Genomic DNA, 25,853 nt, shown 5'->3' with positions numbered 1-25,853 from the left:
GCTGTGTGTGAGCAGACCTGTTTGGGGCAGCTTCCTCACTGACCAAGTTGGTGGAGTCAAGGGCTGATTAGACTTAGGAAGAACTGCGGTGGTTCTGTCCTCTCTGGAGCCCTGGGCCCCAGCTGCAGGCCTCCTCTTCCAGGAAGCCCTCCAGCCTCCAAGGCTCCATCCCTCAGCCTCAGGTTTCCTTCTGACAGAGAGCGGGAGCCTGGAGAAAACAGGTCAGATGAGGTCTCAAAGGAATTTATTGCCCATCTGTGCTCTGGGGCCATGGTCATCGAGCTTTGTCCCCCTTGTGGGACACAGGATTCCTCCAGAGGAATAGGAAGATTACGAAATTGACGGCGAGTTGCACATGGCCGAAGATGGGGACACCGAAGCTTCGGTACAGAAGGCCACCGATAGTGGGCCCCACGGTGCGGGTCAGCGGCTGCACAGAGGCACAGAGGCCCAGCATGGTCCCTGGGGGGAGGTGGTGACAGTTAGGCACCCACTGTCTAGACAGCCTGGCCTCCCATCCTTGTCCCACCCACATCCCTGCAGCCCAGTGTCCGCATTTCCTGGTTGGCATGAGATACCCCCCAAAGCACCCCATCTGTCCACCGTTCCTCACTTCATGTTCCATCCCTGCCTTTGGGGGATCTCTCCCCCCAGTGGTCCTTGGGGACCACTCAGCCATACAGAGGACCCTGTAGTGTGTTTCCCTGGGTGTGGGGCTGGGCTTCTTGCTCATTCCCTGCTCCAGAAAACTCCCAAGCATGGGAGGAGCCTGGGAATGGGGCCACAGGTCAGGGTGCAGGCCCCACCCTCCCAGGCCTGCCAAGGGAGATGGCATCTGCACCTGGGGCCAGAAGCCACCCGCCCAGGACATCCGGGGAGGTGGCTCACATGGCTCCTTCCCAGAGCCTGCTGCACTGAGCACCCAGGGACTGGAGTGTCAGGCATGGCCCATGGGTCCCGGGAGGGCAGGGAAGGTCTGGCTGGGCAGTCCTGTGAGCCACTGTAGGATTCTGGACTGTGGTTCTAGGTGGACACAACACCTTCACTGCCAGCCCCACAGCCTCTCCTGCCATCAGCCTCTCCTCCAGCCACTCTTGCCCCAGGGGCCCTCCTATAGACCCAGTGGCCCCCAACTGGGGACAGGGGAGGGGATTCAGGGAACACAGGAAGGGCTCCCTCTCTGCCTCTCCTGTATCTCCGGAGAGAATGCACCCCCTTTGCCAGCTCACCCTGCTTTGGGCGCCCACCTGAGCATGTGAGCAGCTCACTTGATGGCCCAGGTCTCCAGGCCTCTGGCCAGCTGTCCCAGGTCGACTTGCCTATGTGTGGCTGTTGTCAACCTTTGGACCGCATGGGGGGCAACATTCACCAAGCCAAAGCCCCTTTGCCTGATTCTGATGTCCCCGAGATCTGCTCCCCATGGACAGGGAGGTCTCTGGCTCTTGGGCTTTGGAGCCCAGGGCTCTTTAGAGCTCAACAGGGACAAGGGCCTGGGAGGCCCAGCCCACACTCAGGGCCAGCGTGGGGAAACTTAGGAGCAGCCTCTCCCACTGCCCACACGCCTGCAGACATGGGCAATTACCGCCTCCTCCGCGGCTCTGCTTCCCAGGCTACTGCCCAGCCAGGTATTTCTCCTTCCCAGCGGAGGGGTGGTGTCTAGGGCATGACTGGCCCTGGTGGCCTGGCCTGCTCCTCCCTGCCAGACCCAGCCTTCTCTCTTCAGGCCTTAATCCTCTGCTTCCTCCACCTAGTCTCTCCAAAGTGCAGGCTCGCTCCTCCAGGAAGCCTTCTGGGCACAGTCATCTGGAGACTGGCTGTCCTAGCACCATGGCGTCACAGGCCTGGAAGGACTTGAGGGCCTCAGCAGCCTTGAGGAGAGGCCTGTTCCTTTCTGCCCCTCTTGGGATGGCAGGTAGACAAGAGGTCATCCTGGCCCTTGTGTGTTCTGGCTGTGCTGCTGGAGACCTGGAACAAGCCCTGAGTCCCTTGACCTTGAGCAACCCGCAGAAGCTTCTGACCTAGCCCTAGTCTGGTTGGGGGACTCTCCTAGGCCTCCAGAAAGCTGGGAAGTCCTAAATCCCTCCGGCACTGTGTCCCGGAGCACTCACTCTGGGAATGCTGCACACTTGCAAGAGTTGGGGAGGGGAAGGCCATGCTGCTCCCCATCTGGCCCTGGCCCATTTCTCTGTCCTCCTAGCTGGCCTCAGCAGGACCCTTCACCTCCACACCTGTACTCGGTGGGGCCTGCCTAGAATGCTGTCCAGCTCTCCTCCTTTAGCGAAATCCTGCCCAGGTGTCACCGCCAAGCTACAATCCAGTCCCCAGTGCCCGCCTCCCCTGCCCCACCTGGTCCTGGACTGGTCAGCACAGCCTGGTACAGGATTGGGTAGTGGGCAGGGATGCCAGGCCACCCAGCTCCTGTGCATCCACCGGGCAGCTCAGCAGAATCCCAGAGGAGGACACGGCACTCACCTGTGTCTGTGGCCGAGACAGCCTTGGTCAGCATGCTGTCAGTGACCACATTGAGCGCGCAGAGGCTGAACACCAGGCCAGGCATCAGGAAGCAGAAGTGGAGGATGTTGGACATCAGCGCCTGGCAGGAGGGCAAGGAGCAGAGCCACAATTGGCAGAGGACGCCCAGGGCCAGACGGAGGCCCACCCCAAAGCCCCATCTCTTCCCCTCCACCACGGCTGCTGCTACCGGTACACGTGACCAGGAGGGTCAGGACCCACTTCTCTGTGGGGACAGCCCGAGGTGGGAGGCACTCACCATGGCCAACCCCACCACGACGAAGACCAGCACACTAGCTCGGAGCAGTGCTTCCTCCGAGAAGCGTCGGCTCAGCCGCCCGATGACCAGGCCCTGGATCACCTAGGCACAGCGAAGGGGTGAGGTGGCTGTGGGGACACTGTGTGGGGGTTTGGACTACGACCTGCTCTTTCACAGTGGCGGGACCTCCAGACTGGTGGCTAGGACCTTTCTCCACAGAGAGTGCCCCCACCATCCACAGCCCCCGAAAGGAGCTGAGTCCAGGCAGAAGGCCGAGCCTCATGGTCCTCAGGAGACAGGCTGGATTTGCTAGAGGGTGGAAGGAAAGTCCACATGGAGGACACCCAGGGACACGGGGATATGACTCAGCAGGACACCCTTGGGCCACTCCCAGGCGAGGGTGAGGCTCCCTATCTGGTCATCTCACCTCCACCAGGCAGGAAGCGCCAAGGGCCAAAGGCCAGGGGAGGAGTGGCAGCCACAGGCTTGGAGCGGAAGGGGTGGCTGGGGTCAGGGTCTGCCAGGGCAGGGCTCACATGGGGCAGGCCCAGCCCGCCCCGCAGAACCTGCCTAGCCACTCTCTCTACTTCTGCCTAGCATAACCCACTACTGCCAGCGGAAATCCATCTTCACAGGGAATCTTTGGAACTGGGTGTGGTGGCGCATGCCACCAATATCAGCACTGGGGAGGCTGAGGCAAGACGATTGCCATGAGTTTGAGCCTGAACTATACAGTAAATATAAGGCCAGTTTGAGCTACATAGCAAGACCCTGTCCCCAAAAAACCAAGGCAAAAAAAAATCTAAAAACCTTTAAAAGAAAAAAAGAGAGAGAAAGGAAGGAAAAGAAAAATCCTCAGCTGTACTCAGTGGCACACACCTGTAATCCTAGCACTCTGGGAGACTGAGACAGAAGAATCGAAAGTTTGAGCTTAGCCTGGGCAATTTATCAACTCAGCGAGACTGTCTCAAAAAAAAAAAAAAAGTGGGCATGTAGCTCAGTGTGAAGACCTTAATGTTCAATCCACAGTACAGGAGGAAAAAAGAATTTTACTTTCAAATTTAAGCTTTATCTTATGCTTGTACTTGTTTTTCAGATTTTTGTTTGTATTAAAGACAGCTCAGGCTAACTTTACACTTACGCCATTCTCCTGCCTCTGCCTCCTGAGTGCTGGGATTCAGGTGTGTGCCATGGCTCTTGGCCCTGTTTTTGTTTTTTAAATGTAGTGCAGTACACCTGCCAGGAAAGCATTAGACTACGAAAGATTAAAATCTTGGCATTTCAGACAAGCACCAAGACCCAAATCCCAGCTGGAGCTGCATCTCAATTCTCCATTAATTGAGAAAAAACTTCAAAGTACATGCCCAAAACTGAAGGTACCTAAGGCCAGGTGGGTCACTTTCTTGCACCCTCCCAACTGTCCTCCTGCACCTGCCCCAAATAGTCACCTAGCCTGAAGGCATCCCTGCCTCTGTGCCTGCCCCTTCTGTATATAGCAGTCTAAGCCAGAGGAGTCCTTCCTCTTCTCTGACCCATCCACCCCACTGAGGAAACCAGCACACATATCACCCAAGTCTGGTCCTGTCCACTCAGGTCGGCTAACCTCAGGGCCTTTGCACTTGTCCCCTTGCCCCCTAGCCTGATGTCCCCACGGCTTCTTTACCCTACCTCAACTGCCCCACCCAAAGCAACACCTCTGGACGTGCGACCTGACACAATGTGGGGTGGGGACATCTCCCTCCCTATCACAAGGGCCCCACTTAGCACCCCTGTACCTCTGTGCTGCCCCTGCCGATGCTCTCTGAATGACTGGAACAGCCATGGGTGAGGGCAGGTGGCTGGGCCACCATGGGTCTCTGTCCAAATGTCTCTTAGGGGACAGAGGTCTGCAAGCCTGTGGGGTCCATGGCACCTTTTCCTCACCTTAGACCATTTGAGTGCCACTCTCCCACCCAGTGGGAGCCTTGGTGGGATGCTGGGCCCCTGGGAATGTGCAAAGGCAGCAGCACCTGGAGTGGGGCAGGAAATGATTTGCAGGGAGCTGCAGGCCCAAGAGTTGGAGACCAACTCTCGGGGAATATTCTATTCTTCACAGTACTGGGGACTGAATCTGGGGCCTTTGCACTAAGCTACATGTCCAGCCCTTTTTATTATCTTTTTATTTTGAAACAGGGTGTCACAAAGGTGCCAAGGGTGGGCTGGAGCTTGCGATCCTCCTGGCTCAGCCTTGCAGAGTGCTGGGATTATAGACGTGCACCACCACGCCCACCTAAACTCTTGGGGGCCTTCAGTGACCACCTCTACCTTGATAGGGTGGGAAGGTGCCTGTGAAGGGTGCCCTCAGGATTCTCTCGGCAGACACAAAACCCACCCTCAAACCCCGCACCTCTGCCCACCGACAGAGCTCGGGACAGGACTTGGGGCCCAGGCTCTGGGACACCCTGCTCCTCTGTGGGCTCCCTTCCCCGCCAGCCCCCTCTCCCTGTTCTGGCCTGTGCTTGGGGCTCCAGGCCTGGCCCAGTTGCTTTTCCCATCCCTGTGTAGCTCTCCTAGGTCACCAGCCTACCATAGTCATAAGGCTGCAGCCCCAGGCAGCCAGGCAGGCCCAACTCCCTCCCCAGCACTGACCAGGGACTTCCAGTCCCCATCCCTAGGGGTCCCCAGGGGACTGCAGACTCCAGCTGCCACAGGCGTTGAGGCCTGGCTCCAGGGAGGCTAGGAACAACCTGTTTAAAACAAGGTTCCAGTGACCGCCAACCTTGGCTTATCACCACTGTCATTGTTTATCTCTTTTTTTCCCAACAGGGTGGCCCCTCTGGGTTGGTCTCAGAGCAGAGGCCTTCTTCACCCACAGCAGAAATCAGCCCCTCCCAGAGTGGCTATTTTAGCACCAGGGTCTAGGCCAGTCCTGGGCCCAGAGGCACAGGGAGCAGATGGCTTGGAGGTGCCAGGAATGCCACACGCTTCCGGAGGGATCCAGAGCCCCTCCCCTGCTGGTCCCAGAATAGCCCTTCTCGTGCCGGCTGTCAGGCAGACGCCCTGGCCCCAGCGACAGCCTCGGCGGCATGTCGCCACCTGTCTCTAGCACACCAGGGTCTGGTCAGATGCCCAGGAGGGGTGGGGTGGGGCAGCAGGCTTGGGCAGGAATGGCCCTGGACTGGGAGCCAGGGGTTCTGGGGGGCTGGCAGAGAGGGTGCTGCCCTCCCTACCACCTCTAACTGCTCCAAGGGTACCTTGTGAGCCCAGCCTGTCAGAGGGCCTTGGCAATCTGTGAGTGTGACAGCACAGTGACCACGTCTCACTTCAGGGATCTCCTGTGACACTCAGCGCTTTGCCATTTTAGCTCACTGCATTTGACCGCCAACCCCTGGGGTGAGCCCCATGGTTAGCCTCGTTTGACTGCAGAAATGGAGACATGGAGAGTTTGGGAAACCTCCCCCAGTCACAAGGCTGGGGGGCTCAGGGGCAGGATGCAGCCCCCCTCACAACACAGAGCCCTGAGCAGAGCGGGCAGCCCCCTCGGGCTACAGTCGCTCATCCCTCTGTGCCCTGTCCACTGCTCAGCACCCGGAGGTGCAGTGGGCTGACCATGGAATGATGTGCTGCCAGACGCTGCAAGAGCTCAGCAGCCTCCATGGAGACGGACCTCCCCTCCCAGACAGGACCCCAGGCAGACGGTGTCAGTGCATGGGTTAGAGACCCCAGGCAGTGTGAGCCCAGGTGGGGTGGCGGGGCTGAGAGGAGCAAGAATGTTCTGATACGGAAGAGGCCAACTGTGCAGATGCTGCAGAAGGTGTGTGTTGCAGGGGGACAGCAGGGGTCTTTCCAGGAAACTAAGTCAGCCAGGCCTCAAGGACCCTCCTGTGAGTGCCCCTCCCCTGCCCACCCTGCAGTGCACCCTGTGACACAGCCCTCGCTCACCATCTGGAGGATCCCGAAGAAGGACATGAGGTAGCCAGCCTGGGCTGCCTCCAGCTGGAAGAAGTCCATGGAGATGATGGAGAACATGATCATGAAGAGCCCTGAGCAGAGCGGGCAGTGAGGGACATTGTGGGTGTCCCCACACGCCTGCCACAGTGCCATCTCCTCCTGCCTCCTGGGGAGGGAGCTTGTCTGGTCAGCGAGGGTGCCTGGGGCCCTGGCCAGTAGCTGGGCCAATGAGACTCTTCTCAGGGATTCTACCAGGCCCCGGGCATGGACAGTGGCTCCCTGGGGGCTGCTGAGCTACCGACTGTGAGCTGGAAGGGGAGACCCAGGCTGGCCATGGAGAGTACCGGACCCCAAGACCCGCTACAGCCTCCCGGTCCTATGAGCCTGCAAAGGCTCCTTTCACTCAAGTGGGGCCTTGGGTTCCAGTTACTGTAACTAAGGCCCTAGATGGGGCAGATGAATAGCAGCAGGCTGCTTTCAGTGGGCAAGGTCTGGCCAGGCCTGGGCTGGGCTGGGCACTACTCTCCTGTCTACCTCTTGCCCTACCAGGCTTCAGCACCAGTTTGTAGAAGCCACAGAAGAACTTTCTGCTTAGCTTAGGAGGAGCTGGCCCTTCTGAAGGTGATCTTACTCAAGTGCCTGTTAGAGGACCCAGAAGGGCTTCTGAGTGACAGCATTGCTACTGGGCATGTCTGTGGCTGGGTGGACAGATCAGTGCTACTACCCTAGGGTCACCAAAGGGGCATGGGGCTGTGTGTGTCCCCTCCAGAGGCTGGGACAAAGGAGTCTCTGGGAGGCGTGGGCACTGTCAGACTTCCTGTCTGGCTCTCTGCCTGGCCCAACAGCACGCAGAAACCAAAGGGGGTGGGCAGTCAGATCTGAATGTTAAGTGGAGGTGGGGACAGGGGACACTTTGAGCAAGTGATCCTTCCTTGGCTCCCCCGGGCTGTGACCTGCAGGGGCTGCAGGGAGGACACCAGCGTTTCCCTCCTCTGTCCCACCTGAGCTGGTGCACTCTCATGAGCCTACCGCCTGTGTCCCTCTCAGGGGCAGGCGCAACTGCAGCGTGGTGGAGACGTAGCGATGACAGCTTGGGGCACAGGTGCGGGCAGAGGGAAGGCATGATGGCCACAGACCTCCGCCCTCAGGCACCAGGCCCTGGATGCCCTTGGGGAGTCTGGACTCACCTGAGGGGAAGCCAGAGGCCACCTTCACAAGGAACACGGGCAGGACACCGGGCAGCAACAGTAGGCGGGTGATAGCTTTCAGGTCGAACACGCTGAGCTTGGGTGCACCTGGGTCACGCAGGGACAAGTCAGAACAGAGGGTGGCCCTGGCCTGGCCTGAGCTGTAGACTTCAGCCCTCCGTGGGTTCTCTGACCAGAGAGGGAGCTGAGTATACTCCATAGCCCCCTTTACCAGCAGGGTGGGCACGGGGCACTTTGTGACATTCCTACCCATCCCAGTGACCCTTGAATTCCACAAGGGGCTCAAGGGATACTGTGTTAGTGCTGAGATAAACTGGCCTGGACCTGGGCCCAAACCAGGGAGTCCTCAGTCCCCCAGTCTGTGAGACCAGGGCAGCAACTCCCAGCCCAGCCAGACGGGTGACAGGACAGGTCGGAGGGTGGCTATGCCCAGCAAAGAACGCTCTGTGGCCTCCCAGAACTGTGTTCCAGCCTCCCCACTGTGCTTGGAAGTCTCCTCGTCCTGGGCTCCTCTCGGGCCTTCACAGGCTCTGCTCCCACCCCAGCTCTAGCCCTGCCTCTCCCTGGGCCATTCCATCATGGCTTCCTGTCCCAGCTGGCTCTCAGGTTAGGGTCCTCCCACCTCAGACGGGCTCTCAGGCACAGGGGCCCGCTATCTGACAGGTCATCATGGAGACCTGTGAGGAGCCCCCCAGCTCACCCTGCTCCTGCTCTGGCCCCCAGGGCTGCATAGTGCTCTCTGCCCAGCACCCACCCCACCCCCATCACTCTGGACACTCAGAGCCTCAGCAACACTTCAGCCCACCCTGCCCTGTGCCACATCCTTCCTGGCCTTCCCCAGGCCATTCTAGCCCTGTGCCTAAGGCCTCCCTGGCCTCGGGCCTCCACCACCGACCCCCACAGTGACACCCAGCTCAGCTCCCCAAGTGTCGGCATCAAGAAGGGGTCAAGGGAGGCAAGAGGGTGTGGGTGGCTCCCAGCTGGGCACCACCATCCCCATGCCCTAACGCTGGGGCACACACTGCTCAGCAGATGGTGGGGAAAGTGCCTCCCTCTGGCCCCACCTCTGCAGGTGGATCTGGCAGAGTTACCTGGCTGGGCAGCCTGGGCACTAACACTGGCCCCTTTGGTGCTGGCAGGGATGCAGGTGAAGCTGAGGACGGCTCCCAGGAGGTTGGCCATGGAAGCCACAACGGCCGGACAGTGAAGCCTGCAGGAAGAATCTGACGTGGATCCCTGGGCACAGGCCTCAGCTTCCAGAGGTGCTCAGTCCCAGCCACCCAGGTCCCTCTGAGACCCTTGGGACACGCTGATTAGGTGACAGACAAAGGAATGGGTGAGTGCTGGCCTCAGTGGCCCTCCCCCAGCCTCCGAGTGTGGAGGTGACAGAACCCGAGACTGTGAGCAGTGGGAGGGGCACAGGGCTGGGTGGGTGGACGAGCCCAGGGCCAGGGTGAGGCCTAGAAGACAAGCCTGGGGTGTGTGGCCCTGGGGAAGGGCTTTGGAGACCAGGGGGCTGACAGCATTACAGGAGGGTCACATGGGCCCTCACCAGAGATGAGATGACAGGTGGGCACTTAGAGGTCCCTAAGAAACTCCCTGTCTCCTTCCCCCCATGTCCTAGGGGGTGACATGCTGGGCCTGGAGATCCCGAGCCTCCCAGTCCTCTGACGCATCCCGCAGGCCACCTTCCCTCCTGCCTGTGACACTCCCCTCCGTGCTCACTTCAGAGAAGGCATTACCACCAAGAGTCACCAAACAGCTGCGACTTCAAGAGCAGGCCTTGTCCCCTGAGGAATATGGAGCTGGCCTTTCTAACCTCACCACTGCCTCTAAGGCCCAGGCCCACCCTATCCCAGAGAGGAGCAAAATAGGCACACTAAGCCAGGCTGAGGCCTCTAGGCTGGAATGCCCTCCTCCTTCTATTCACCTGGCAAGGGTCCTTTTCAGTGAAGCCTTGGCCCTTTCCCCCGACTTGCCCCCAGTCCTCTGTGGGGGATGTGCTTTACAATACGGTCAAAATCTGGGTCCTGCAGGCAGGTGGGTCTGAGTCAGACTCTGCCCTGAGGGGCCAGGGCTAATATGAGTGCTGTTCACATGGACAGCCCGAGTTCTGTCCCAGAGCTCACCAGCGTCCCTAAATCTGCCCTGATCTGGACCCTAAGGCACAGACCTACTGTGGTCAGGGTCCTGGAAGTACCCTTGAACTCCCAAACAAGGCCGTCCATGAGCTGCCAGTGCCGCTTCAAGGGGGTCATCATCTTCCCCATGGCTGTACACACATCCGCACACACACACCACACATGGACACATACACACCCCTCTGCCACAGCTCTGAGTGAAACCTATGCACACAGGCCACCAAAACAAAGGCCAGGCCTCGTCCAACCTTGGCTTCTCAGCTGGGATTGCTGGGCTCCTGTGGTTAGTGGAAGGGGTGCCCTGTGTCTATCTGCTGCTCCCCCTGACCCAGGGCAACACTGTCCCCATGCCCACTGCCCAGGAGATAGGATATTTGGACATCGGGCGCCAGGGTTCTTCAGGGATGTGCCCCTCCACTGACCAGCAGGCATGAAGGGCCAGAGGGCACTGGACCTGAGTGAGGCCTCTTGGAGCCTCAGGGGCTGCAGGAAGTGATGTGAAACAAGGAGACCGCGCTCCCCGTGACTGGCCCCAGAGAGAAGGGCCTTTCTTCTGGACTCTGGCCTCTGCAGCCTAGACGTCACTGCTCAGAGCTGGCAAGACAGAGACAAAACTTGCTTTCTTTGCCAGATGCCCCGGAAGCGCCAAGAGCAGAGGCGGCCACTCAGATGGCTATTTCGGGAAGCTGGTGACAAGCGAGGGGAGGTGGCAGGGAGCCAGGCCCCTTCTCCGTGGATCTTGCTTGTCCCCTGAATGGTGGCCAGCAAACCAAGGGCCAGTGCTGCCCTGGGAAAGCTGGGTGGAGGGGCTGGGGGACCCTGGAGGGATTGAGGGGAGGCTGAGCCCACAGCTCCCCTAGAACTGAAGTCAGCTGCTGCCTGGGGAAGCTGGCATCGCTCTCTCGCCCCGGCAGAACGAAATGCCTGACAAGAAACCAGAACAGAAGGGAAATTCTTGCAGGGTGGCCTCTACTCTGGGGCCTCTGTGTGCACACCTCTCCTCCAGAAACACCCTTCCAGCTCTGTGCCTCCCTGCACAGCGTGGTGTCTCCCCGGGGAACTCTGGGTCAGTGCACCAGAGACCTGCCAGGTGCAGGGTGAGACCGGATGAGGCTCCAGGCCGTGCCTGGCTTTTCTTGGCTCAAACTACACTTTTTTGTAAATTGAGCCAAAGCGATGTAAACAGGGACAGTGTGGTTCGTCTCTGCCCAACTCCTGCCCTTTCTGTTGGTTGAATAGATGGGCAGGCCCCCAGGGACCCAGTCCCTCCTCCTTCTCTGGCTACGCCGCTGGGTGACCTCATTTCCTCAGGGGCAAATGAGGGCTGGACTCATAGTCCTTCCTTCCCTCCCGGAACACCCTGGCATGCTGGAGTCCAGCCCACCCTATCTCCTGCCCGCCAGCTGCCCAGGGAGGCCTCCAGCACCTGTAGCCACACCTCTGGCAAACAGCAGTGGCAGCGATGGCTGTCTGTCATCCTTATCTCCAATGCCCAGTCTGTGGCACCATCAGCAGGGTGGCAGGCTGCCCTGGGCCTCTCCCGCTTGGACTTTGCTCCTGTCCCTTTGCCCAACTAAGTCTGGGCTCCTGCCCAGCTCTTGGGTGATGATTCCTCACCAACCTGGCCCTTTTCCCACTGGCTCTGAGAGAGCTAACCCACAGCCTGGCAAGGGCCTCCCAGCTGTGCACTCTTCTTTTGTCTACCAGAAGGATGGGGTGGGGTTGCCTGGGACCCTAATTTCACAAGACGCCTGGCCTTCAAGGAGCAAGAGTAGGGGACTCCAAAAGCCACTGGACATCCAGCCTGGGGACAGGAGAAGTCAACCTGCCCCACAAGTCCACGCCCCACAGTGTAGGGGTTAAACCATGTCTGAAATCCAGGGGCCACTGCTAACAACCCCCTCCAGCTTCCAGGGCCCAGAGGCTTCTCTGCCCAACCTTTCCGGGCCCAAGTGCTCTCCCAGCCTTTATTCCCCCCATCACACAGGGCTCCAATGGAACTGCCAGCTCTCTCCTGCCCAGAGCCTTTGCACAGGCCTTTCCCTCAGCCTGCAGCACTGCCCACCCAGCGTCAGGACGTCCTGTCCCCACTCCACCTTGTCCCTGGACCTCCTGTCTTGTCTCTGCTCAGCACTCAGAACAACAGTGTCTTTCTGTTCTCCCCCAGGCCTGGTTCTGGTCTAGCCACACAGTGGCATGGCCTCAGTGAGCTGATGTGGAGCAGGCTGCCTGGCTGGCCCTGAGTCACTCCTGTTTCAAATCCTGTCCAGGGGAACTCGAATGGTCTCACTGACCTCGAGGGGAGCTGGGTATAGTGGAGCATGCCTATAATCCTAGCATCGTGGAGGCTGAGGCAGGAGGATCACTGTACATTCCAGGCCAGTGTGGACTACATAGAGATCCTGCCTCCCATAACACAAATGAATAAGCCCCCCATCCCCCAAAAAAATAACCTCCAGGGGAAGAGGCAGTGTCTGTGTCTGGGGGTGGAAGCCTCTTCTGAGCAGAAGACTTTCTGTCCCTCACCCAGACACAAGGGCCTGGGATAAGGTCTCAGTGTTAGGGAAGCCCCTGTTCTGTGGCCTCAGGGACCAGGCAAGGTGTTCTGATTCACCCCAGGCTCTGTGGGTGTAGCTCAGGGCTGGAGGCCACATAGAGCCCTTGATCCCCAGGAGGGCCAGCAGGTGGCCACTCTCAAGGGGCACCTGACCTCCAAGGTCTGTAGCTGGATGCTCCCCCATCCCAGCTCTCATATTCTCACCAGGCCTATGGTATCTGTTCAAATATCAACCGCTCTCGGGGCTGGGGATTTACCTCAGTGGCACAGTGCCCGCCTGGCAAGCGGGAGGTTGTGAGTTCGATTCCCAGTACTGGAAAAAAACCAACCCCCCCCCCCCAAAAAACAAATATCAATCGCTCTGGCTGAACAGATTCCTCTGGGGCCTGAGAGCTAGGAGAACTGGGCCTGTGACTTGCTGCATGACCATGACCATGGCTAGCCCTTGCAGAGGGTGAAGGTGGGTCTCCTCCAGCTCTGACCCTGGGCAAAAGGGAATCTCCCCACCTCACAGCCAGCTCTGAGACTCAATGCCTCAACAGCCCATCCTCCTTGGGTCTGGCTGGTCCAAACTCCAAGCAACCTGTCATCTGCATATGACAGTGGCTGTATGCCATATGCAAACAAGCAGGTAAAGTGCTGCATCCTTAGAACATATTTACAGGCAGGAGGCACCTTGGGCTTGGCCTGGGAGCCATAGGGGCCAATCCTCATTTCATGCAGTTACTTCTCAAGTCAGTAGCTGGGACTCTTTTCCTTTGATTTGCTCTCCTTTCCTTTTCCTTTTCCTTTCCCTCCCCTTCTTCTAGCTGCTCCAGCCCAAACCTGGGGTCCTCCTTGACTCCCACATCCATCCTCAGCAAGTTCTATTGGTGCCACCCTTAAATGGACCCAGGGTCTGGTGCTCAGGCTTCAATGACCCCTCCCTGGCCTGGCCTCCCTCCTCTACCACCCTTACCCAAAGCGCAGCCTCAATTTCCCGTAGGACCTATAGCCACAATGCACTTTTCCCCCAAAGCCATACCAGCCCATTCCCCAAAAGCAGAGACCTTATTACCAGTGTTTGCAGCTCCGTTAGCCCCATACACAGTGCCAGCAGTGGCCACTGGGACACTCAGGCCAAGTAGAGTCCTTACCATCCCCATCTCCCTTCTGGACCTTGTTCCTGCCCACTGGGCTCTAGTCACCCAGGTCCCTTGTGTCTTCTTGAATAGGCCAGGACATCCTGTCCACAGACCTGCATCCCAGCTGCTGGGCTCCCATCTCATGAGGACCCAAGCGGAAGGAACCCTCTGGCTCCACTGTGGCCCATGCTGTGCCGCGCAGGGGCAGGTACAGGACAGGGCTCCATAACCCTGTGCTGCGTGGCAGAGGCCTCTGGCTGAGGCCCTCCCCGAGTCCCAGGATCTGAGATGCTGGGCTTCTGGGCCATGAGTCACAGAGCCACTCCACCTGCTGGCTGGCGTGTGCGAAGCGGCTCTGGGCCCAGGTCCCTCCGTGGGCAGCCTGGCTTCCTAACCCCCAGCTGGGCCCAAACCAGTTATACCGGTACCTGCCCCCGCAGGCCCAAGTGCCAAACCCACTTCCTCCTCCCAGCTGCTGCCAGCTTAGCTGGGGTGGGCACAGCTGAGAGCCTTTCAGGGGGTGGGACACCCAGGCATGGGCCCAGAGGCTGCAGCCAGGGAGACCCCACATCATTAATTTCCCTTGAGGAGGTGGAGCAGAGGTGTGCTGCGGCTCTTCCCTCAGGCTGTGCCAGGAGGCACGGCAGGCTTGGGCCATGGGGCTGCTTGAGGGCAGGAAGCTGGGTGCTGGCCCTTGCCATGGGGCATCTGGGCCCTAGAGCCACCTCCTCTGGCCACCTTACCGATCAGACCAGGCCAGTGCTCAGACTCATCTGGCCTCAAAAGCAGCTAGAGGTGAGGCAGCACGACTCAGGGTGAGGTCTGGGACAGATGCAGAGCTCTCAGCCAGGTCGCCAACAGTGGCCCTCTATGCCTCCTCGCCCACTGCTCCGGGCACCTGGGCTAGGGGGTCAGCTTTGGCCACGAGGGAACTCCAGTGGCCCCTGTCTTTGGTGTGGAGTGGTGACCCCAACTGTACTTTACACACAGCCCCAGGCCCGGGCCTTGCGCAGCCCGCTTTCCTGGGCCTTGGTTTCCTTGCTTACCAGCGGAGATGCTTAGTTTGGCCTCACCATATATAAATGTGGAGGTTATAAAGGGTCTCAGATCTGGAGATGAAAGGAGGCCTAGAGGTCCTGCTTCTGCACACCACTCGCTGAGCACTCTCCGGGTCTGCAGCATCGGTGATCCGGCGAGGGAGGCAGGCCCAGCTCACAGGTAAGGGACCGTATCTTGCCCAGGGCATCAGGTGGGGGACCCGAGGTAACCCCGTCTGTCAGGACCTCACAGCTCATGAATGGGGTAGCATGGGGAGGGTCCTGAAACCAGCTGGTGCCCCCCTCTGGCTTCAGCACTGGGAGCCGGTCGCACAGCCACCCCACCTGCTGGCCACCCAGCTCTCCGCACTCCCTGCTGGAGAGATGGGGGCTTTTGGAGGCAGCTGCTCCCCAGCTCTTGCCCCCTGTAGGCCTCCCCTCATCACCAGGCCTCACACCCGCCTCCCTCCTGGCCTTCCCTGTGGCTTTACCAGGGGTGCAGCACCCCCAGGGGCCCTCAGCACGCAATGCTCAGGTCTCTTTCGGTTCCACGGATCCTCCCCAGGAAACTCTACCTGGACGCTTCTGCTCCCCGCAGCATGAGTCCCCTTGGTCCACCTGCCTTTGCTGCCCCTCACTTTTCCTTTCCCCCAGCCCCATCTCTCCAGCCAGGCTTTGGAGGCGATTATCCACCCCTGTGACGCGTCCTCGGCCACTGCTGGGCTGGGCTTGCTCGGGAACCCTGGACTCTCAGCTCCCTTCCCCTCCTACATGTGCAGTGCAGGCCGGCACCATCACACAGCGGGCACAGCCCTCCTGTCCCCCAGCTGCAGACTCCCTCGTCCTGCTGCCTGTGCTGTGGCAGCCCAAAAGCCCAACAGGTTCCCAACTGGGCCCTAACAACTCCCTGCCCAATTCCTGGCGGCGGCTCAGGCCACTCAGCTCCCCTGGGGTCAGCCTTGGCTTCACTGAGGGAGCTCATGCTCATCTTCACCCACTACCCAAATCAGGCCAGAATCTGCCGTCTCCCTTGTGGCCATCTGTGCTCCAACCATGCCCTGTCCCACTTGGACCATGCAGGATCCTGCCCCCGCCCTGTGTCCCTGAAGACTGCTTGCCTCCACTTCTCAGCTACAGCCTGGCCTTAGTCCCTCCTCCAGCCACTTGGGCCTCCTCATCCTGCACCCAGGACCTTTGCACATGCTGTCTCTCTGCTTCCTTTCATCTGCTTCTCATCCTCAGGGTGCCTAGTGACCACCTGTCTATCTGGTGGTCCTCAATCCTGGTTTATTCCTTTTTATACCACTTTCTCCAATCTGAAATTATAGCAACACCTTTCACTCAAGGGACATGTCATGTTTCCCCACTACTTTAGAACCTAGAATCCCAGGGACACTGACTAGATAGATGTTCAGTAAACATTAGTGAGTCAAAAAATAAATCCAGGTTCAGACGCAAAGGGTGGGAGAAGCTCCAGGACCCATTGCTAGAGATCTCCTTGCAAAGAGGAAGGTGCTGTAATGAGGCCAGTCCACTGCCTGGATCCTTGGGTTCAGCCATCACCCAGCTGCCCTCACTGTTGTTGGGGCACTTGGGAGCCCACAGGGGAAACCAGTCCCTGAGGAATCCAAGACCGGCGAGTCTGGAGGCAACAGGGTGCCTGCCGCACACTGAATGGCTCTCCCAAAGCATGGAGTGGGCTCAGACATCAGCAAGGCTCTCTACCCAGAAGAGAGCCCTAGGGCAGCGCACACAGGACCGGGGAGGTGGGCAGGCGCCTGCTGGCAGAGGCTTCTCTGGCCAGACAGCAGTGGTGTGGGCACCGGCCCCAGCACAGCCCATACCCAAACCAGAGGCTGGGGCCTGAGTGAAAGGGCAAGTGATGGAAGCCAGTGTAGTGCACAGGAGTTCTGGGGCGGGGCAATGGGATGGGAGTTCTCTTCCACAGCGAGCCGAGGCCCCTCCAGGCCCAAGTGTGCTGGGTCCAAGATTAAGCTCTTTTCCCAAGAGGTACACCTAGAGCAGCCGGTATAGATGCCACTGCAGGGAGACAAGGGAGGACTGGCATAGGTCCACCCCAGTGGCTTTGAGTCTGGGGCCTTTTGGGGTGCTGGGCAGGAGGTGAGCGAGGCAGGACAGGGCCTGGGATGAGCCCCATGTGCAAAGCTGGCGATGAACTCATTAACCTCCTCACTTGTCTGCAAGCTCCTGACAGAAAGGAGAAAATTCAGGAAAGCGGAACTGGGTATGCGCGGCTGGCGGATGACCCAGGGATCCTCGCCTCCTCCCTCCTTCGGGCCAATACTGAGCACTCAGAAAGGGGCCCTGCCAGGATGCCCTCTCTGGGTCGGAGCCACCTTTGAGCCTCCTGGCAGGGCTGGAATGGAACAACCCTCCGCTGATAGCTCTGAAAAGCAGGGCTGAGTGGCAGGAGGAACCTCCCTAGCCCTCCACACCCCTGGGCCACGTGTGCAGTCTTCTCCGGGCCCCTGTTGAAGGCACCCCAGCTGCGCTCAGGGCGCGGCCCGAGGCTCCAAGGCAGGGTCACGGCGCTCCCTAACTGCCACCCGCGTCAGGGCCCCGCCCACTTGGCAGGCTGAACCAACCTACCCCACCTGCAGATGGGCAAACCGAGGCTCACAGAAGCGACAGGCTGGGCAGATGAAACGGTGCGCGCAGACAGGCGCGGAAGCAGTTGGGACGACTGGTACCGCGCATCCGGTTCCTTGCCTTGGCCACTCACCCGCACGCTGTGCTCAGGGTCCCACCAAGCAGGGAGCCGAGGATCACGCCGACGCCGAAGCAGAGGCCGAGCCGGCCCAGAGCCGCAGGCCGCTCCTCCGGCTCAGTCAGGTCTGTGATGACCATCTGGGCGGCTGGGGGCGGAACAGGACCAACTTGTAGACTCCGGAGCAGACCCAGGCCCAAGCTGACGCCCGAGCTAGGGCCTCGCATCAGCCTCTCCAGCTGGACCTGCCTGCCTCAGGGCACGTCCCCCAGCGCGCCTATCTGCCTGCCTCAGTCCCTCCTGTACCCCAAAGTCCGCCCCAGGCCACACCCCTTTCCACCCCTCACACGCCCCTCCTCAAGCCACACCGTCCCGCCCACCGGTCCCCGTCCCCGCCCCCTGTTTACCTGGCAGAGTGTGCATGAGTACCGAGGGCAGGCGGGAGGCGAAGAGCAGCAGGACGCCCGGCAGGGCCGGGCTACAGGCGGCCGCCAGGAGCAGGTAGAAGGCAGTGGCCGCCAGGAAGGAGAGCGAGAGCGCTGCCCTCGCCCCGCGCTGGTCTGCAAACCTGGGGCCAGAGGGCTGGTCAGAAACCTGGGAGCAGGCAGGGAGCCCGCAGGCAGGGCTCCTTCCCCACACCCAACCCCGGGGCTGTCCGAGCAGGGATGGATGGGTGTGCTGTGGCGGCTGGGAAGGACAGGGCCCCTGCTGGCTGCAGAGTCTCTGGGGCAGACCTCTTGAGGCCTGTTTCCCCATCATCCCTGTGGGGCTGTGCAGGTGTGGCTTTGGTGAGCTGGAGGTGTCCAGCCCAGGGGGAATGGGGACCCCTATGGAAGTAATGGTGGGATGCTGAGGGGCCATGCAGGGCTGTGGTCCCTAGGAAAAACAGGTTCAAGGCTGTGAAGTCCGTCTGCCTCAGACACAACTGGCCACGTTCCCCTGTGCAGCTCTGTGGCAGTGAGGTCGGCCAGAGGATGTCTGTGGTCCTGTCTCCAGCCCTGAGTCCCTGCAGCACTGGGATTCATGAGAGCTCCCGCAGGGAGGGTCTCCAGAACTGTCTTTGCAGTAAAGTTGGTGGTGGGGCTCCCAGCTCAGTGAGCTGGACATGGCAGCCATGAGAACTGCACCAACTACATCTTCTCTCTGGCCACAAACCACAATTAGTGGCCACCATGGGCTGGAACACTTGAGAGCCTATAAGAGGTCAAAGCTCTTCTGTACCTTATTTGCCTGCCTGAAATGCAGGGGCTGCCACTTTATGGGGTGCACTTGGAGGTCAGGGAAGCTGGCAGGACCCCCTCTTGAGGAGGGACCCAGATCATCATGGGTTGAGGGACACACGATCCCCTTCCCTACTGTACCTGCCGAATATAGGACCACCCAGCAGCTGAAGCACCCCAAAGGTGGTCTGCAGGTAGCCAAAGGCAACAGGGTCCAGGCCTAGTCTTCGGGACAGATACTGAAACACATTTGGGGGACAGTGGAGAGTCTGAGAAGGGCAGGGATAGGAGGGAGCACAGGGCATGGCCTCTGATGTTTGCCAGTGCAGCCTTTGGGGGTCCCTTCCACAAAGACACAGAAACTTCTGTGTCGTGACCCCAAGAGGCTGCTGACCTCCTCCCCTCTGCAGGACTTGAAGTGTCCCACCCGCTACTGTTTGACTTTGTTCACTCAAAGCTTCATGGGGAAGACTGTAGCATTGTCCTGGCCAGGAAGAGACTGCTCCAGAGCACCTTAATGACCCCTAGGAGGTGGCCCACTGCCAGCAGAATACAGTCCTCAGCCCTTCCTAGGATGATGCCATCAGGGAGAAACAGGGCCATGGCAGTGTCCCGCCAGAGAAGGGAGTAGCGCCTAGGTCCCCAGTCCCTGATCCCATCCTGCTCTCATTCTCTCTGACTTTAATACCCCCATCTGAGTTCCTTGCCTCTCTGTCCTGTGAGCCCACCTAATATGGCTGAAATATGTCCCCCCTCCCCCCAAATTCGTAAGTTGGAGCCCTAACCCTCAGCACCTCAGAATGTGACCTTATTTGGAAACAGTGTCTTCATAGAGGTACTCAGATTAAATGGGGACTCCAGCATGGGCCCAATCCCATGTGGCCCTGTCCTTTAGGAGGGGAATGCTGGATACATACACAGAGGGATGATCATGAAAAGAAGCATGAAGAGGAGGTAGAGACTACAGAGATGAAGCCACAAGCCAAGGGATGTTGGGCCTACCAGGAGGTGGAGGAAGGAAGGAGCCTTACCCTGCACCAGCACCACTGGCCTCACAGAGAACTCAGCCCAGCTGGCACTTTGATCTTGGACTTCCGGTCTCCAGAACCTTGAGACAATGAACCCCCCATCTCACACCTGGACTTCCCCCAAAGCTCAGTCTCCAGCACTCCACCCTCTCCTCCCTGCCCTTGCTCTGTTCACACTGCCCTCCCTGTGTGGCTGGAGTCCCAGGGACCACCAGTAACCCCCTGTGTCCCCCCTCATGGACTCCCTGCCTCCTTCCCTTCAGCTGCGTCCCACAGACTCCAACTGGAGGAGCCTGAACCCTGTGTCTGGTCTGGGCTCTATGGACCTGACACACACATCACCATGCGCTGCCCTCTACCTTTCCTCTGGTCCTGTTGTACCCCACCTTCTGCCATCTTTCCAAATCCCCAACCCCTCCTTCTCTTCCCTCCCTGCCCCTGCTGCTGTGAGGAACTGAAATACTACCCCAAACCCGCCTACATGATCACCCTCCCTGGGGCACCCGTCCCACCCTCTCACCACCCCAAGGACAGGGCTCCCCAAGCTCCTGGCCTATCTCTCTCCACAGCCCCTGCCTGGGGGCTCCCATGATGCATGCCTTCTGCCCTGAAGCCTGTGGCCTAGAGTGGGAGTGCTCTGCAGCTACCTGGCTGCTGCCTCCTCCAGGGCATCTCCCTCCAGGTCACTGCTGACCTCTGCACTGCTCCCCGAGCAGCTGGCTCTGGAGTCGGCCCCAGGGCAGCTCCCACTTCAGTGACATCTGCCTCAGTAGCTCCTCCCTCCTCTGTGACCCTGAGCTCCACACTGCCCTGGGCCCCCGGCCCCTCTCAACCACCCCTGGTGTTCCTCTTGCTCACGCTGACTGCAAGACTCCCCTCACTCCAGAGACAGCCCTCCCCATGGCCGCGTCCACAGTCAAGTCCCAGACCTCTGTCCTGGGCTGCCAGCATGCTCCTCCCCGCAGCCCTGCACTGTCTGATCAGCCTATTGTCCTCCCCAGACTGGCTCCTCTTAGAGCTGGCTCCTCCCCATCCTACCTGGGGTGCAGGCTCAGGTCCCCAGTGTCACCCCCTCCTTCTTTCTAACAGGCTCACATCCAGTGCATCAGCAGCAGATTGAGATTCTAGCCACTTCTCAATTCTCCCAGAGCCACCACCATCCTGGAGTCCTAGCTTAGCCTCTGGTGGGTGTGGCCCTCTCTGCCTTGAACTCTTTCCACCCCAGGGCCTTTGCACTAGATGTGCTTCTCCAGTCTCCTTGAAGCCTTCACTCCAATGTTGCCTTCTCAGCCAGGTCTTCCTGACCCCAAAACTGCCTTGTGTCCTTGGGCTCTCAGGCCCCTCAGCCTCCCTACCATTTATTTGTCCACTGTACAGTCTAACCTTGGTGACAGTCATCACCACTCATGCTGTCCCAAGGGCACACATGCTTGCCTACTCTTCCCTGCACCAGCGCTGCAAGTGAGGGAGGGACAGTCACCACTCTTTTATGACAAGGATGCCCAAGCACCTATCCGGGCTCCAAGGTCATCTGCAGGGCTTTACTGGGCTTGGGAGGAGCAGCGGGGAGAAGTCTCAGGGCTGGGCACCTTGGCATGCTCACTCACTCGGATCCCTAAGCCTGGGAGGTGGGCAGGCTTTGGGCCTGGCTGGGCTTCGCAAGGTCAAGGCTTATGGAGGTCCCGGACTTACTGGGTCTACTTCTCGGTGATGTGTGACTTTGTTTCCAAGTATCCCTGGCCTTAGACTTCTGCGGGGGGCGGGGCTTGGTGCAAGTGAGAAACTGGCCTCACGCAGGGCCACTGTGGACCCTGGCACCTAGCTTCTGCCCAGCCCGGCCTGCTGACCGCCCTGGGGGTTAAGGCACACTCTGCATGGGCCCTGAGTCTAGCACAGAGCGTGTCCTCAAGCCTGGGCCTAGGGAATCTCCAGGGACACTTCTGCAGGTGACCTGCTGCTGGCCATGGTGGTACATGCTTGTAATCCCAGCTACTGCAGAGGCTGAGGCAGAAGGATCGAGTATAAGGCCAACTTTCGAAACTAAGGGAAAAAAACTAAGGGAAAACTAAGGGAAAAAAACTAAGGGAAAACTAAGGGAAAAAAACTAAGGGAAAAAAAAACTAAAGGAAAAAAGAAGTGGTCTGTGGTTCATGGCCTCACCAAGACTAGACAGAAAAGAACTTTGGTGGGGGAGAGGCTCTGGGTTCTTCCAGACTCTCCTGGGTATTGTTGTCCATGGACACTGAGGTCCTGGGGGCCAGTTCCAAAGAGGTTTGTTGAATGAATAAACAAAAGTAGAAAGAGAGACTGAACTGAAGATGGGTGGGTACCAGCGGCCAACAATGACCTCCAGGAGCCAGCCTAAATTCAGGGAACTAGCTGGATCGAGTCCCTGCTCTCACATTCCAGTGGGGGTGAGAAACTTTTTTTTTTGAGATAAGATCTCACTATGCAGTTTAGGTTGGGCTTGAACTCACTATGTAGCCCAGGCTGGCCTCAAACTCTTAGTGATCCTCCTGCCTCAGCTTCCTGTGTGCTGGGATTGCAGGTGTGTGCTACCATGCGCCTGGCTGGATGAGAGAAACTTAACAAGTGAGCACACAAAATAGGATCTGCAAGCAAGCAGGACAGGGCAACTGAGGAAATAAAAGCAGGACAAGGTACTGGTGAATGACACTAAGGTTCCAGGCAGTTTCGAGGAAAGTTTTTGAAGCAGGGACCTGCTCAGGGGCCTGTGTACAGCCAGGCCATGAGCTGCTCAGGTGTCCGGTAGAGGATCAATAGGGCAAAGGCCCGGGGTGGACATGTGGCAGGAAGAACAGTGCCAGGATGTGGAGGGCTGCTGCTCCAGGAGGCCTGTACACAGCTCCCTGAGGCTGCTGCTGGGGTGTCGGGCGCCAGAGTAGTGGACGTGTGGTGAGGGTTGACAAGCACAGTACCTAGGCCCTTAATTTACTCCGTTCAAGTGAGGCCTGCGGTCCCCAGTAGGGGGGGCTCTGGCCCCATCAAGCCACCCTTGCTCTCTGCCACAGAGGAGATGGACAGCGGGAGAGACCTGAGGGCCAGTGGTCTGGGCTGCAGGGTTACTCACCGGCAGGATGGAGAACTGCATGAAGAGGCAGGTGAGCTCCAGGGCGGCGAGCAAGTAGGTGAGCAGGATGGTGCCAGGCCGGCCCAGAGCGCCCATCGTGCTGGGGGCCTGGTGGGCCCTGTGGGCCGCAGCTCCCTGCATCCTGGGTGGGCTCCAGACAGGCCCGGGAGGGAAGGATCCGACCGGGAAGCTGGCAGAGCCTTGGGAGCAGGCAAGGGGCAAAAGTCCTGTTGATCTGCACAAGGGTGCTGAGTCACAGGCTAGAGGCGGGCAGTGCCTCGGGAGGACTGTGGGAGAGACAGTGCTCAGGGTCAGACCCTGCCCAGCCTCTCCAGCACCCTGAGCTCGGAGAACGGGTCAGCCGCCCTCCACTAACATCTGACAAGTCCTGGTCTCCCCACACAGCCTCCATGGGAGGAGGGACAGGGCTCCCCCAACGACCCCCCAAGTGGGAGCCAGCTCAGTCTGCAGGTGTCCTACACAGGAAGGCGTCATGCCCCATTTTAGAGGGAAACCCATGCCCAGGGAGGCTGCTGACTGCTGCTCAGATGGCGCCTACTAGGGACTGACTGCGGCACCGCGCAGGTGGCCTTCTTAGTCTACTGTGGTTTCCTGCTCCTGGGGTCCTCAGCCAGAGCGTGGGAGCCTCTAGTGCTGCTAGGCTGGGGACAGGGAGACACAGTGTAGCCTTCCACACCCCCACCCTACCCCAGGGGAGCTCTGCCTCACTTCCTGCGGCAGGGTGCCGCCTCCACCCAACCCCCTTGTCCCCCACAACCGGCGGCAACTGGATTTTGCAGCCGCGTGGAAGTTGCCCACGTTTTTTTTGCCAGTAGACACCTGACACCACCATCGGACCGGCTAGGGTGGGGTGGGGTGGGGTGGGCCAGCCGGGCCGGGCGCCGTGCCCATCCTCCGGGCACTGTGGTGCGGGAAGCAGGCCGCCAGCACACCCCTCCGGGCAACTCGCTGAGCCGAGGTTCGGACGCGGCGGGGATTCGTGATCCAGGGCTGGCCCGCTGTGCTGATCTCGAGTACCTGTCTTCACGGGACAGACGTGGGCTCTGGTTGTCCCGAGGTGAGCACTCCCGGCGACTAGGACACCTGCCCTTCCGGGGTGAGCCCCGGCCCCGCCCTTTGGGAGTGACTCAGGGTGGCCCCGCCCCGCTCCCCGGCTGGCCCCGCCCCCGGCTGGCCCCGCCCCTGGCTGGCCCTGCCCTCTCCTCCCGTTTAGTTTTGAGAGTACCCGAGCCCGGATCTCTGCACACTCATAGGCTAAATCTGGCACGCCACCGAAGGGCTTCGCCCACTTCTCCGCCCACTGCCCGCCCAGGCACAGTGGTCTCGCAGGCTCCAGGCTGCTGCAAGCGGGTTTGTTGGCGATCTGTGTCTAGCACCTTCGCTACTGTCCTGGGTAGACGCAGAGATTCTGACCCCTCCAGCAGCACAAGGTGTCCTTTCGGGGAAGACTTGCGGGGACGAGGGACGGAGGAGGAGTATGGGACTGAGAGGAACAAACAGAGAGGAGAAGCAAGAAGAGGGAAGGAGGCCCTGGTCCGGCCTGGTCCCTCCCAAGGGTCTGCAGTGCTCCGAGGAGTGACAGGGAGACAGGAGCGCTTCTGCGAACAGCACTGCTGGGCGCCTCTCCAGGTCCCTCCACAGCCCGCGAGGTGCTGAGGGCTACCTGGATAGCTTTGCCCAGTGTCATCCTGCTGCCATGTCCCCACACCCGTGTCCGGGGCCTCTGGAGATGCACGGTGCACAGGTACACGAGGCCTCATGCGGCCTCCACCCCAGCCCTGCTGGAGCCCATGGGAGCACACATGGCCCTGGGGTCAGTTGGCCCAGACCCTGCACCCTTCTCAGTGTTCTCTAGGTAGTTGACTGTTGCTAGGTAACCAGATGCTCAGTGAGGGCATGGCCCCACCCTCCTGGCAATGACCAGGCCAAATGTCAGGACCAGTGTCCCCCTTCCATGTCTTAATCTCAGCCCGACAGCAGAAAGCTGCAGAGACAGTGAAAGCAGGATACAGAACTGGAGTTAGGGACAGACCCAGGTAGCCTGAGGTCTGCAGGTCTTATCCTTTGATGTACCCAGCGCTGTTTGTTCTCAGGTGCATGCATTGTTTGAGGAACGTTCCAGGGCAAACAGTGCAAATGGGGGAAATATGTTCACATCTGAGGAGAGTGGGCCCCAGGTCCTCTGCCCGGCTCAATCCTCCTCTCCCCCAGATGTGAGGAGGATGGTTCAACCGGGGCCCAGAGCCAGGCAGGCCCAGCCAGGGGTCTGGGAAGGATGCGCAGAAGGGCTTGCCTGGGAAGAGAAGAGGCTGGGTGACGGGAATCTCAGGGTGTCTCCCATTCAAGACCCCCGGGGGAGGGCTGGAGTTCCAGACCCTATGGGTCTGTGCTCCAGGCGGGCAGGGTCGGGGTTTGTCTCCAAGAAGTCCTGAACTCCCAGGACTGACTGGTCTGGTTCTCTGGCTGCTCCTCCCCAGCCTGGCCAGAGGTTGGACCATCACTGGCTCCTGGGGCCCCTGGACAGGGCTTGGAGGGTGAAGAGGCAGGAAGGGGTTTGGTGAGCATCTGAAAATGTCCAGAGCCTGGCAGGGGAGGCCTGGGGTCCTCTGGATTCCTGGGATGGGCAGGAAGGGGCCACTTACCACGCGCTTCCTCTCGTGCTAAGCAGGGGTTGTGGTGGCAGGGAACTGGTTGGGCAGAAGAAATCCTAGCTTTTGTTTTTATCATGCATGGGTAAGTAGGGGCGGGAAAACTTCCTGGTTACAGGGAGTGTGGGAAATTTGTTCTTCAGGCTAGGAGAGGAAAGAGAAGCACTGGGAACCCCAGACCCTTAGATTTCCTCTTCTAGAGGAAGCAGCTTTGGCTGTGGGCCAGGGGGACCAACCACTCACTCGGCCGCTCAACAAATCCCTGCACTTTCCCAGGTGAAACACCATGATTGTTCTGCTGGGGAGACTGATTCAGGCTGACCACAGGAAGAAGCTTAGCCTGGGCCTGG

The 25,853-nt window shown here is 59.6% G+C and overlaps 1 protein-coding gene across 5 annotated transcripts; it reads right to left on the bottom strand.

Moving 5' to 3' along the window:
• Positions 1-227: 227 nt before the first annotated feature.
• On the bottom strand, positions 228-25,538 carry Slc22a18 (solute carrier family 22, member 18). 5 transcript variants are annotated; one of them, XM_005384210.2, is made up of 12 exons: positions 24,081-24,210; positions 23,654-23,876; positions 22,835-23,121; positions 18,857-18,954; positions 17,903-18,063; positions 17,511-17,643; positions 9,000-9,118; positions 7,888-7,995; positions 6,692-6,792; positions 2,771-2,872; positions 2,473-2,593; positions 228-462 (listed from the first exon to the last, which is right to left on the bottom strand). In XM_005384210.2, exons 2-12 carry the CDS (start codon positions 23,685-23,687, stop codon positions 275-277), a joined length of 1,452 nt encoding a protein of 483 aa, XP_005384267.1. In that variant the 5' UTR covers positions 23,688-23,876; positions 24,081-24,210; the 3' UTR covers positions 228-274. The 5 variants fall into 5 exon arrangements, with proteins under 5 accessions (XP_005384267.1, XP_005384266.2, XP_013369745.1 ...); XM_005384209.2 differs by lacking the exons at positions 23,654-23,876; positions 24,081-24,210 and adding an exon at positions 25,498-25,538; XM_013514291.1 differs by lacking the exons at positions 23,654-23,876; positions 24,081-24,210 and adding an exon at positions 24,232-24,290.
• Positions 25,539-25,853: the final 315 nt, after the last annotated feature.

This window comes from Chinchilla lanigera, unplaced genomic scaffold, assembly GCF_000276665.1.
Source record: "Chinchilla lanigera isolate Chin_1 unplaced genomic scaffold, ChiLan1.0 scaffold00021, whole genome shotgun sequence".
Classification (NCBI taxonomy): domain Eukaryota; kingdom Metazoa; phylum Chordata; class Mammalia; order Rodentia; family Chinchillidae; genus Chinchilla; species Chinchilla lanigera.
Note: the sequence above shows the minus strand (reverse complement) of the source record. Positions and strands in the feature narration are given on the sequence as shown.

Excerpts from the sequence above, each read along its gene's own strand:
- Slc22a18 (XM_005384210.2), bottom strand. The coding sequence starts at position 23,687 with ATGGTGGTGTCAGGTGTCTACTGGCAAAAAAAAC. Across the intron at positions 23,122-23,653 it reads TGTCTACTGGCAAAAAAAAC|TCCTCCCGAGGCACTGCCCG; the intron begins GTGGGCAACTTC and ends TCTCTCCCACAG. Across the intron at positions 9,119-17,510 it reads ACCCTGAGCACAGCGTGCGG|GCTTCACTGTCCGGCCGTTG; the intron begins GTGAGTGGCCAA and ends TTCTTCCTGCAG.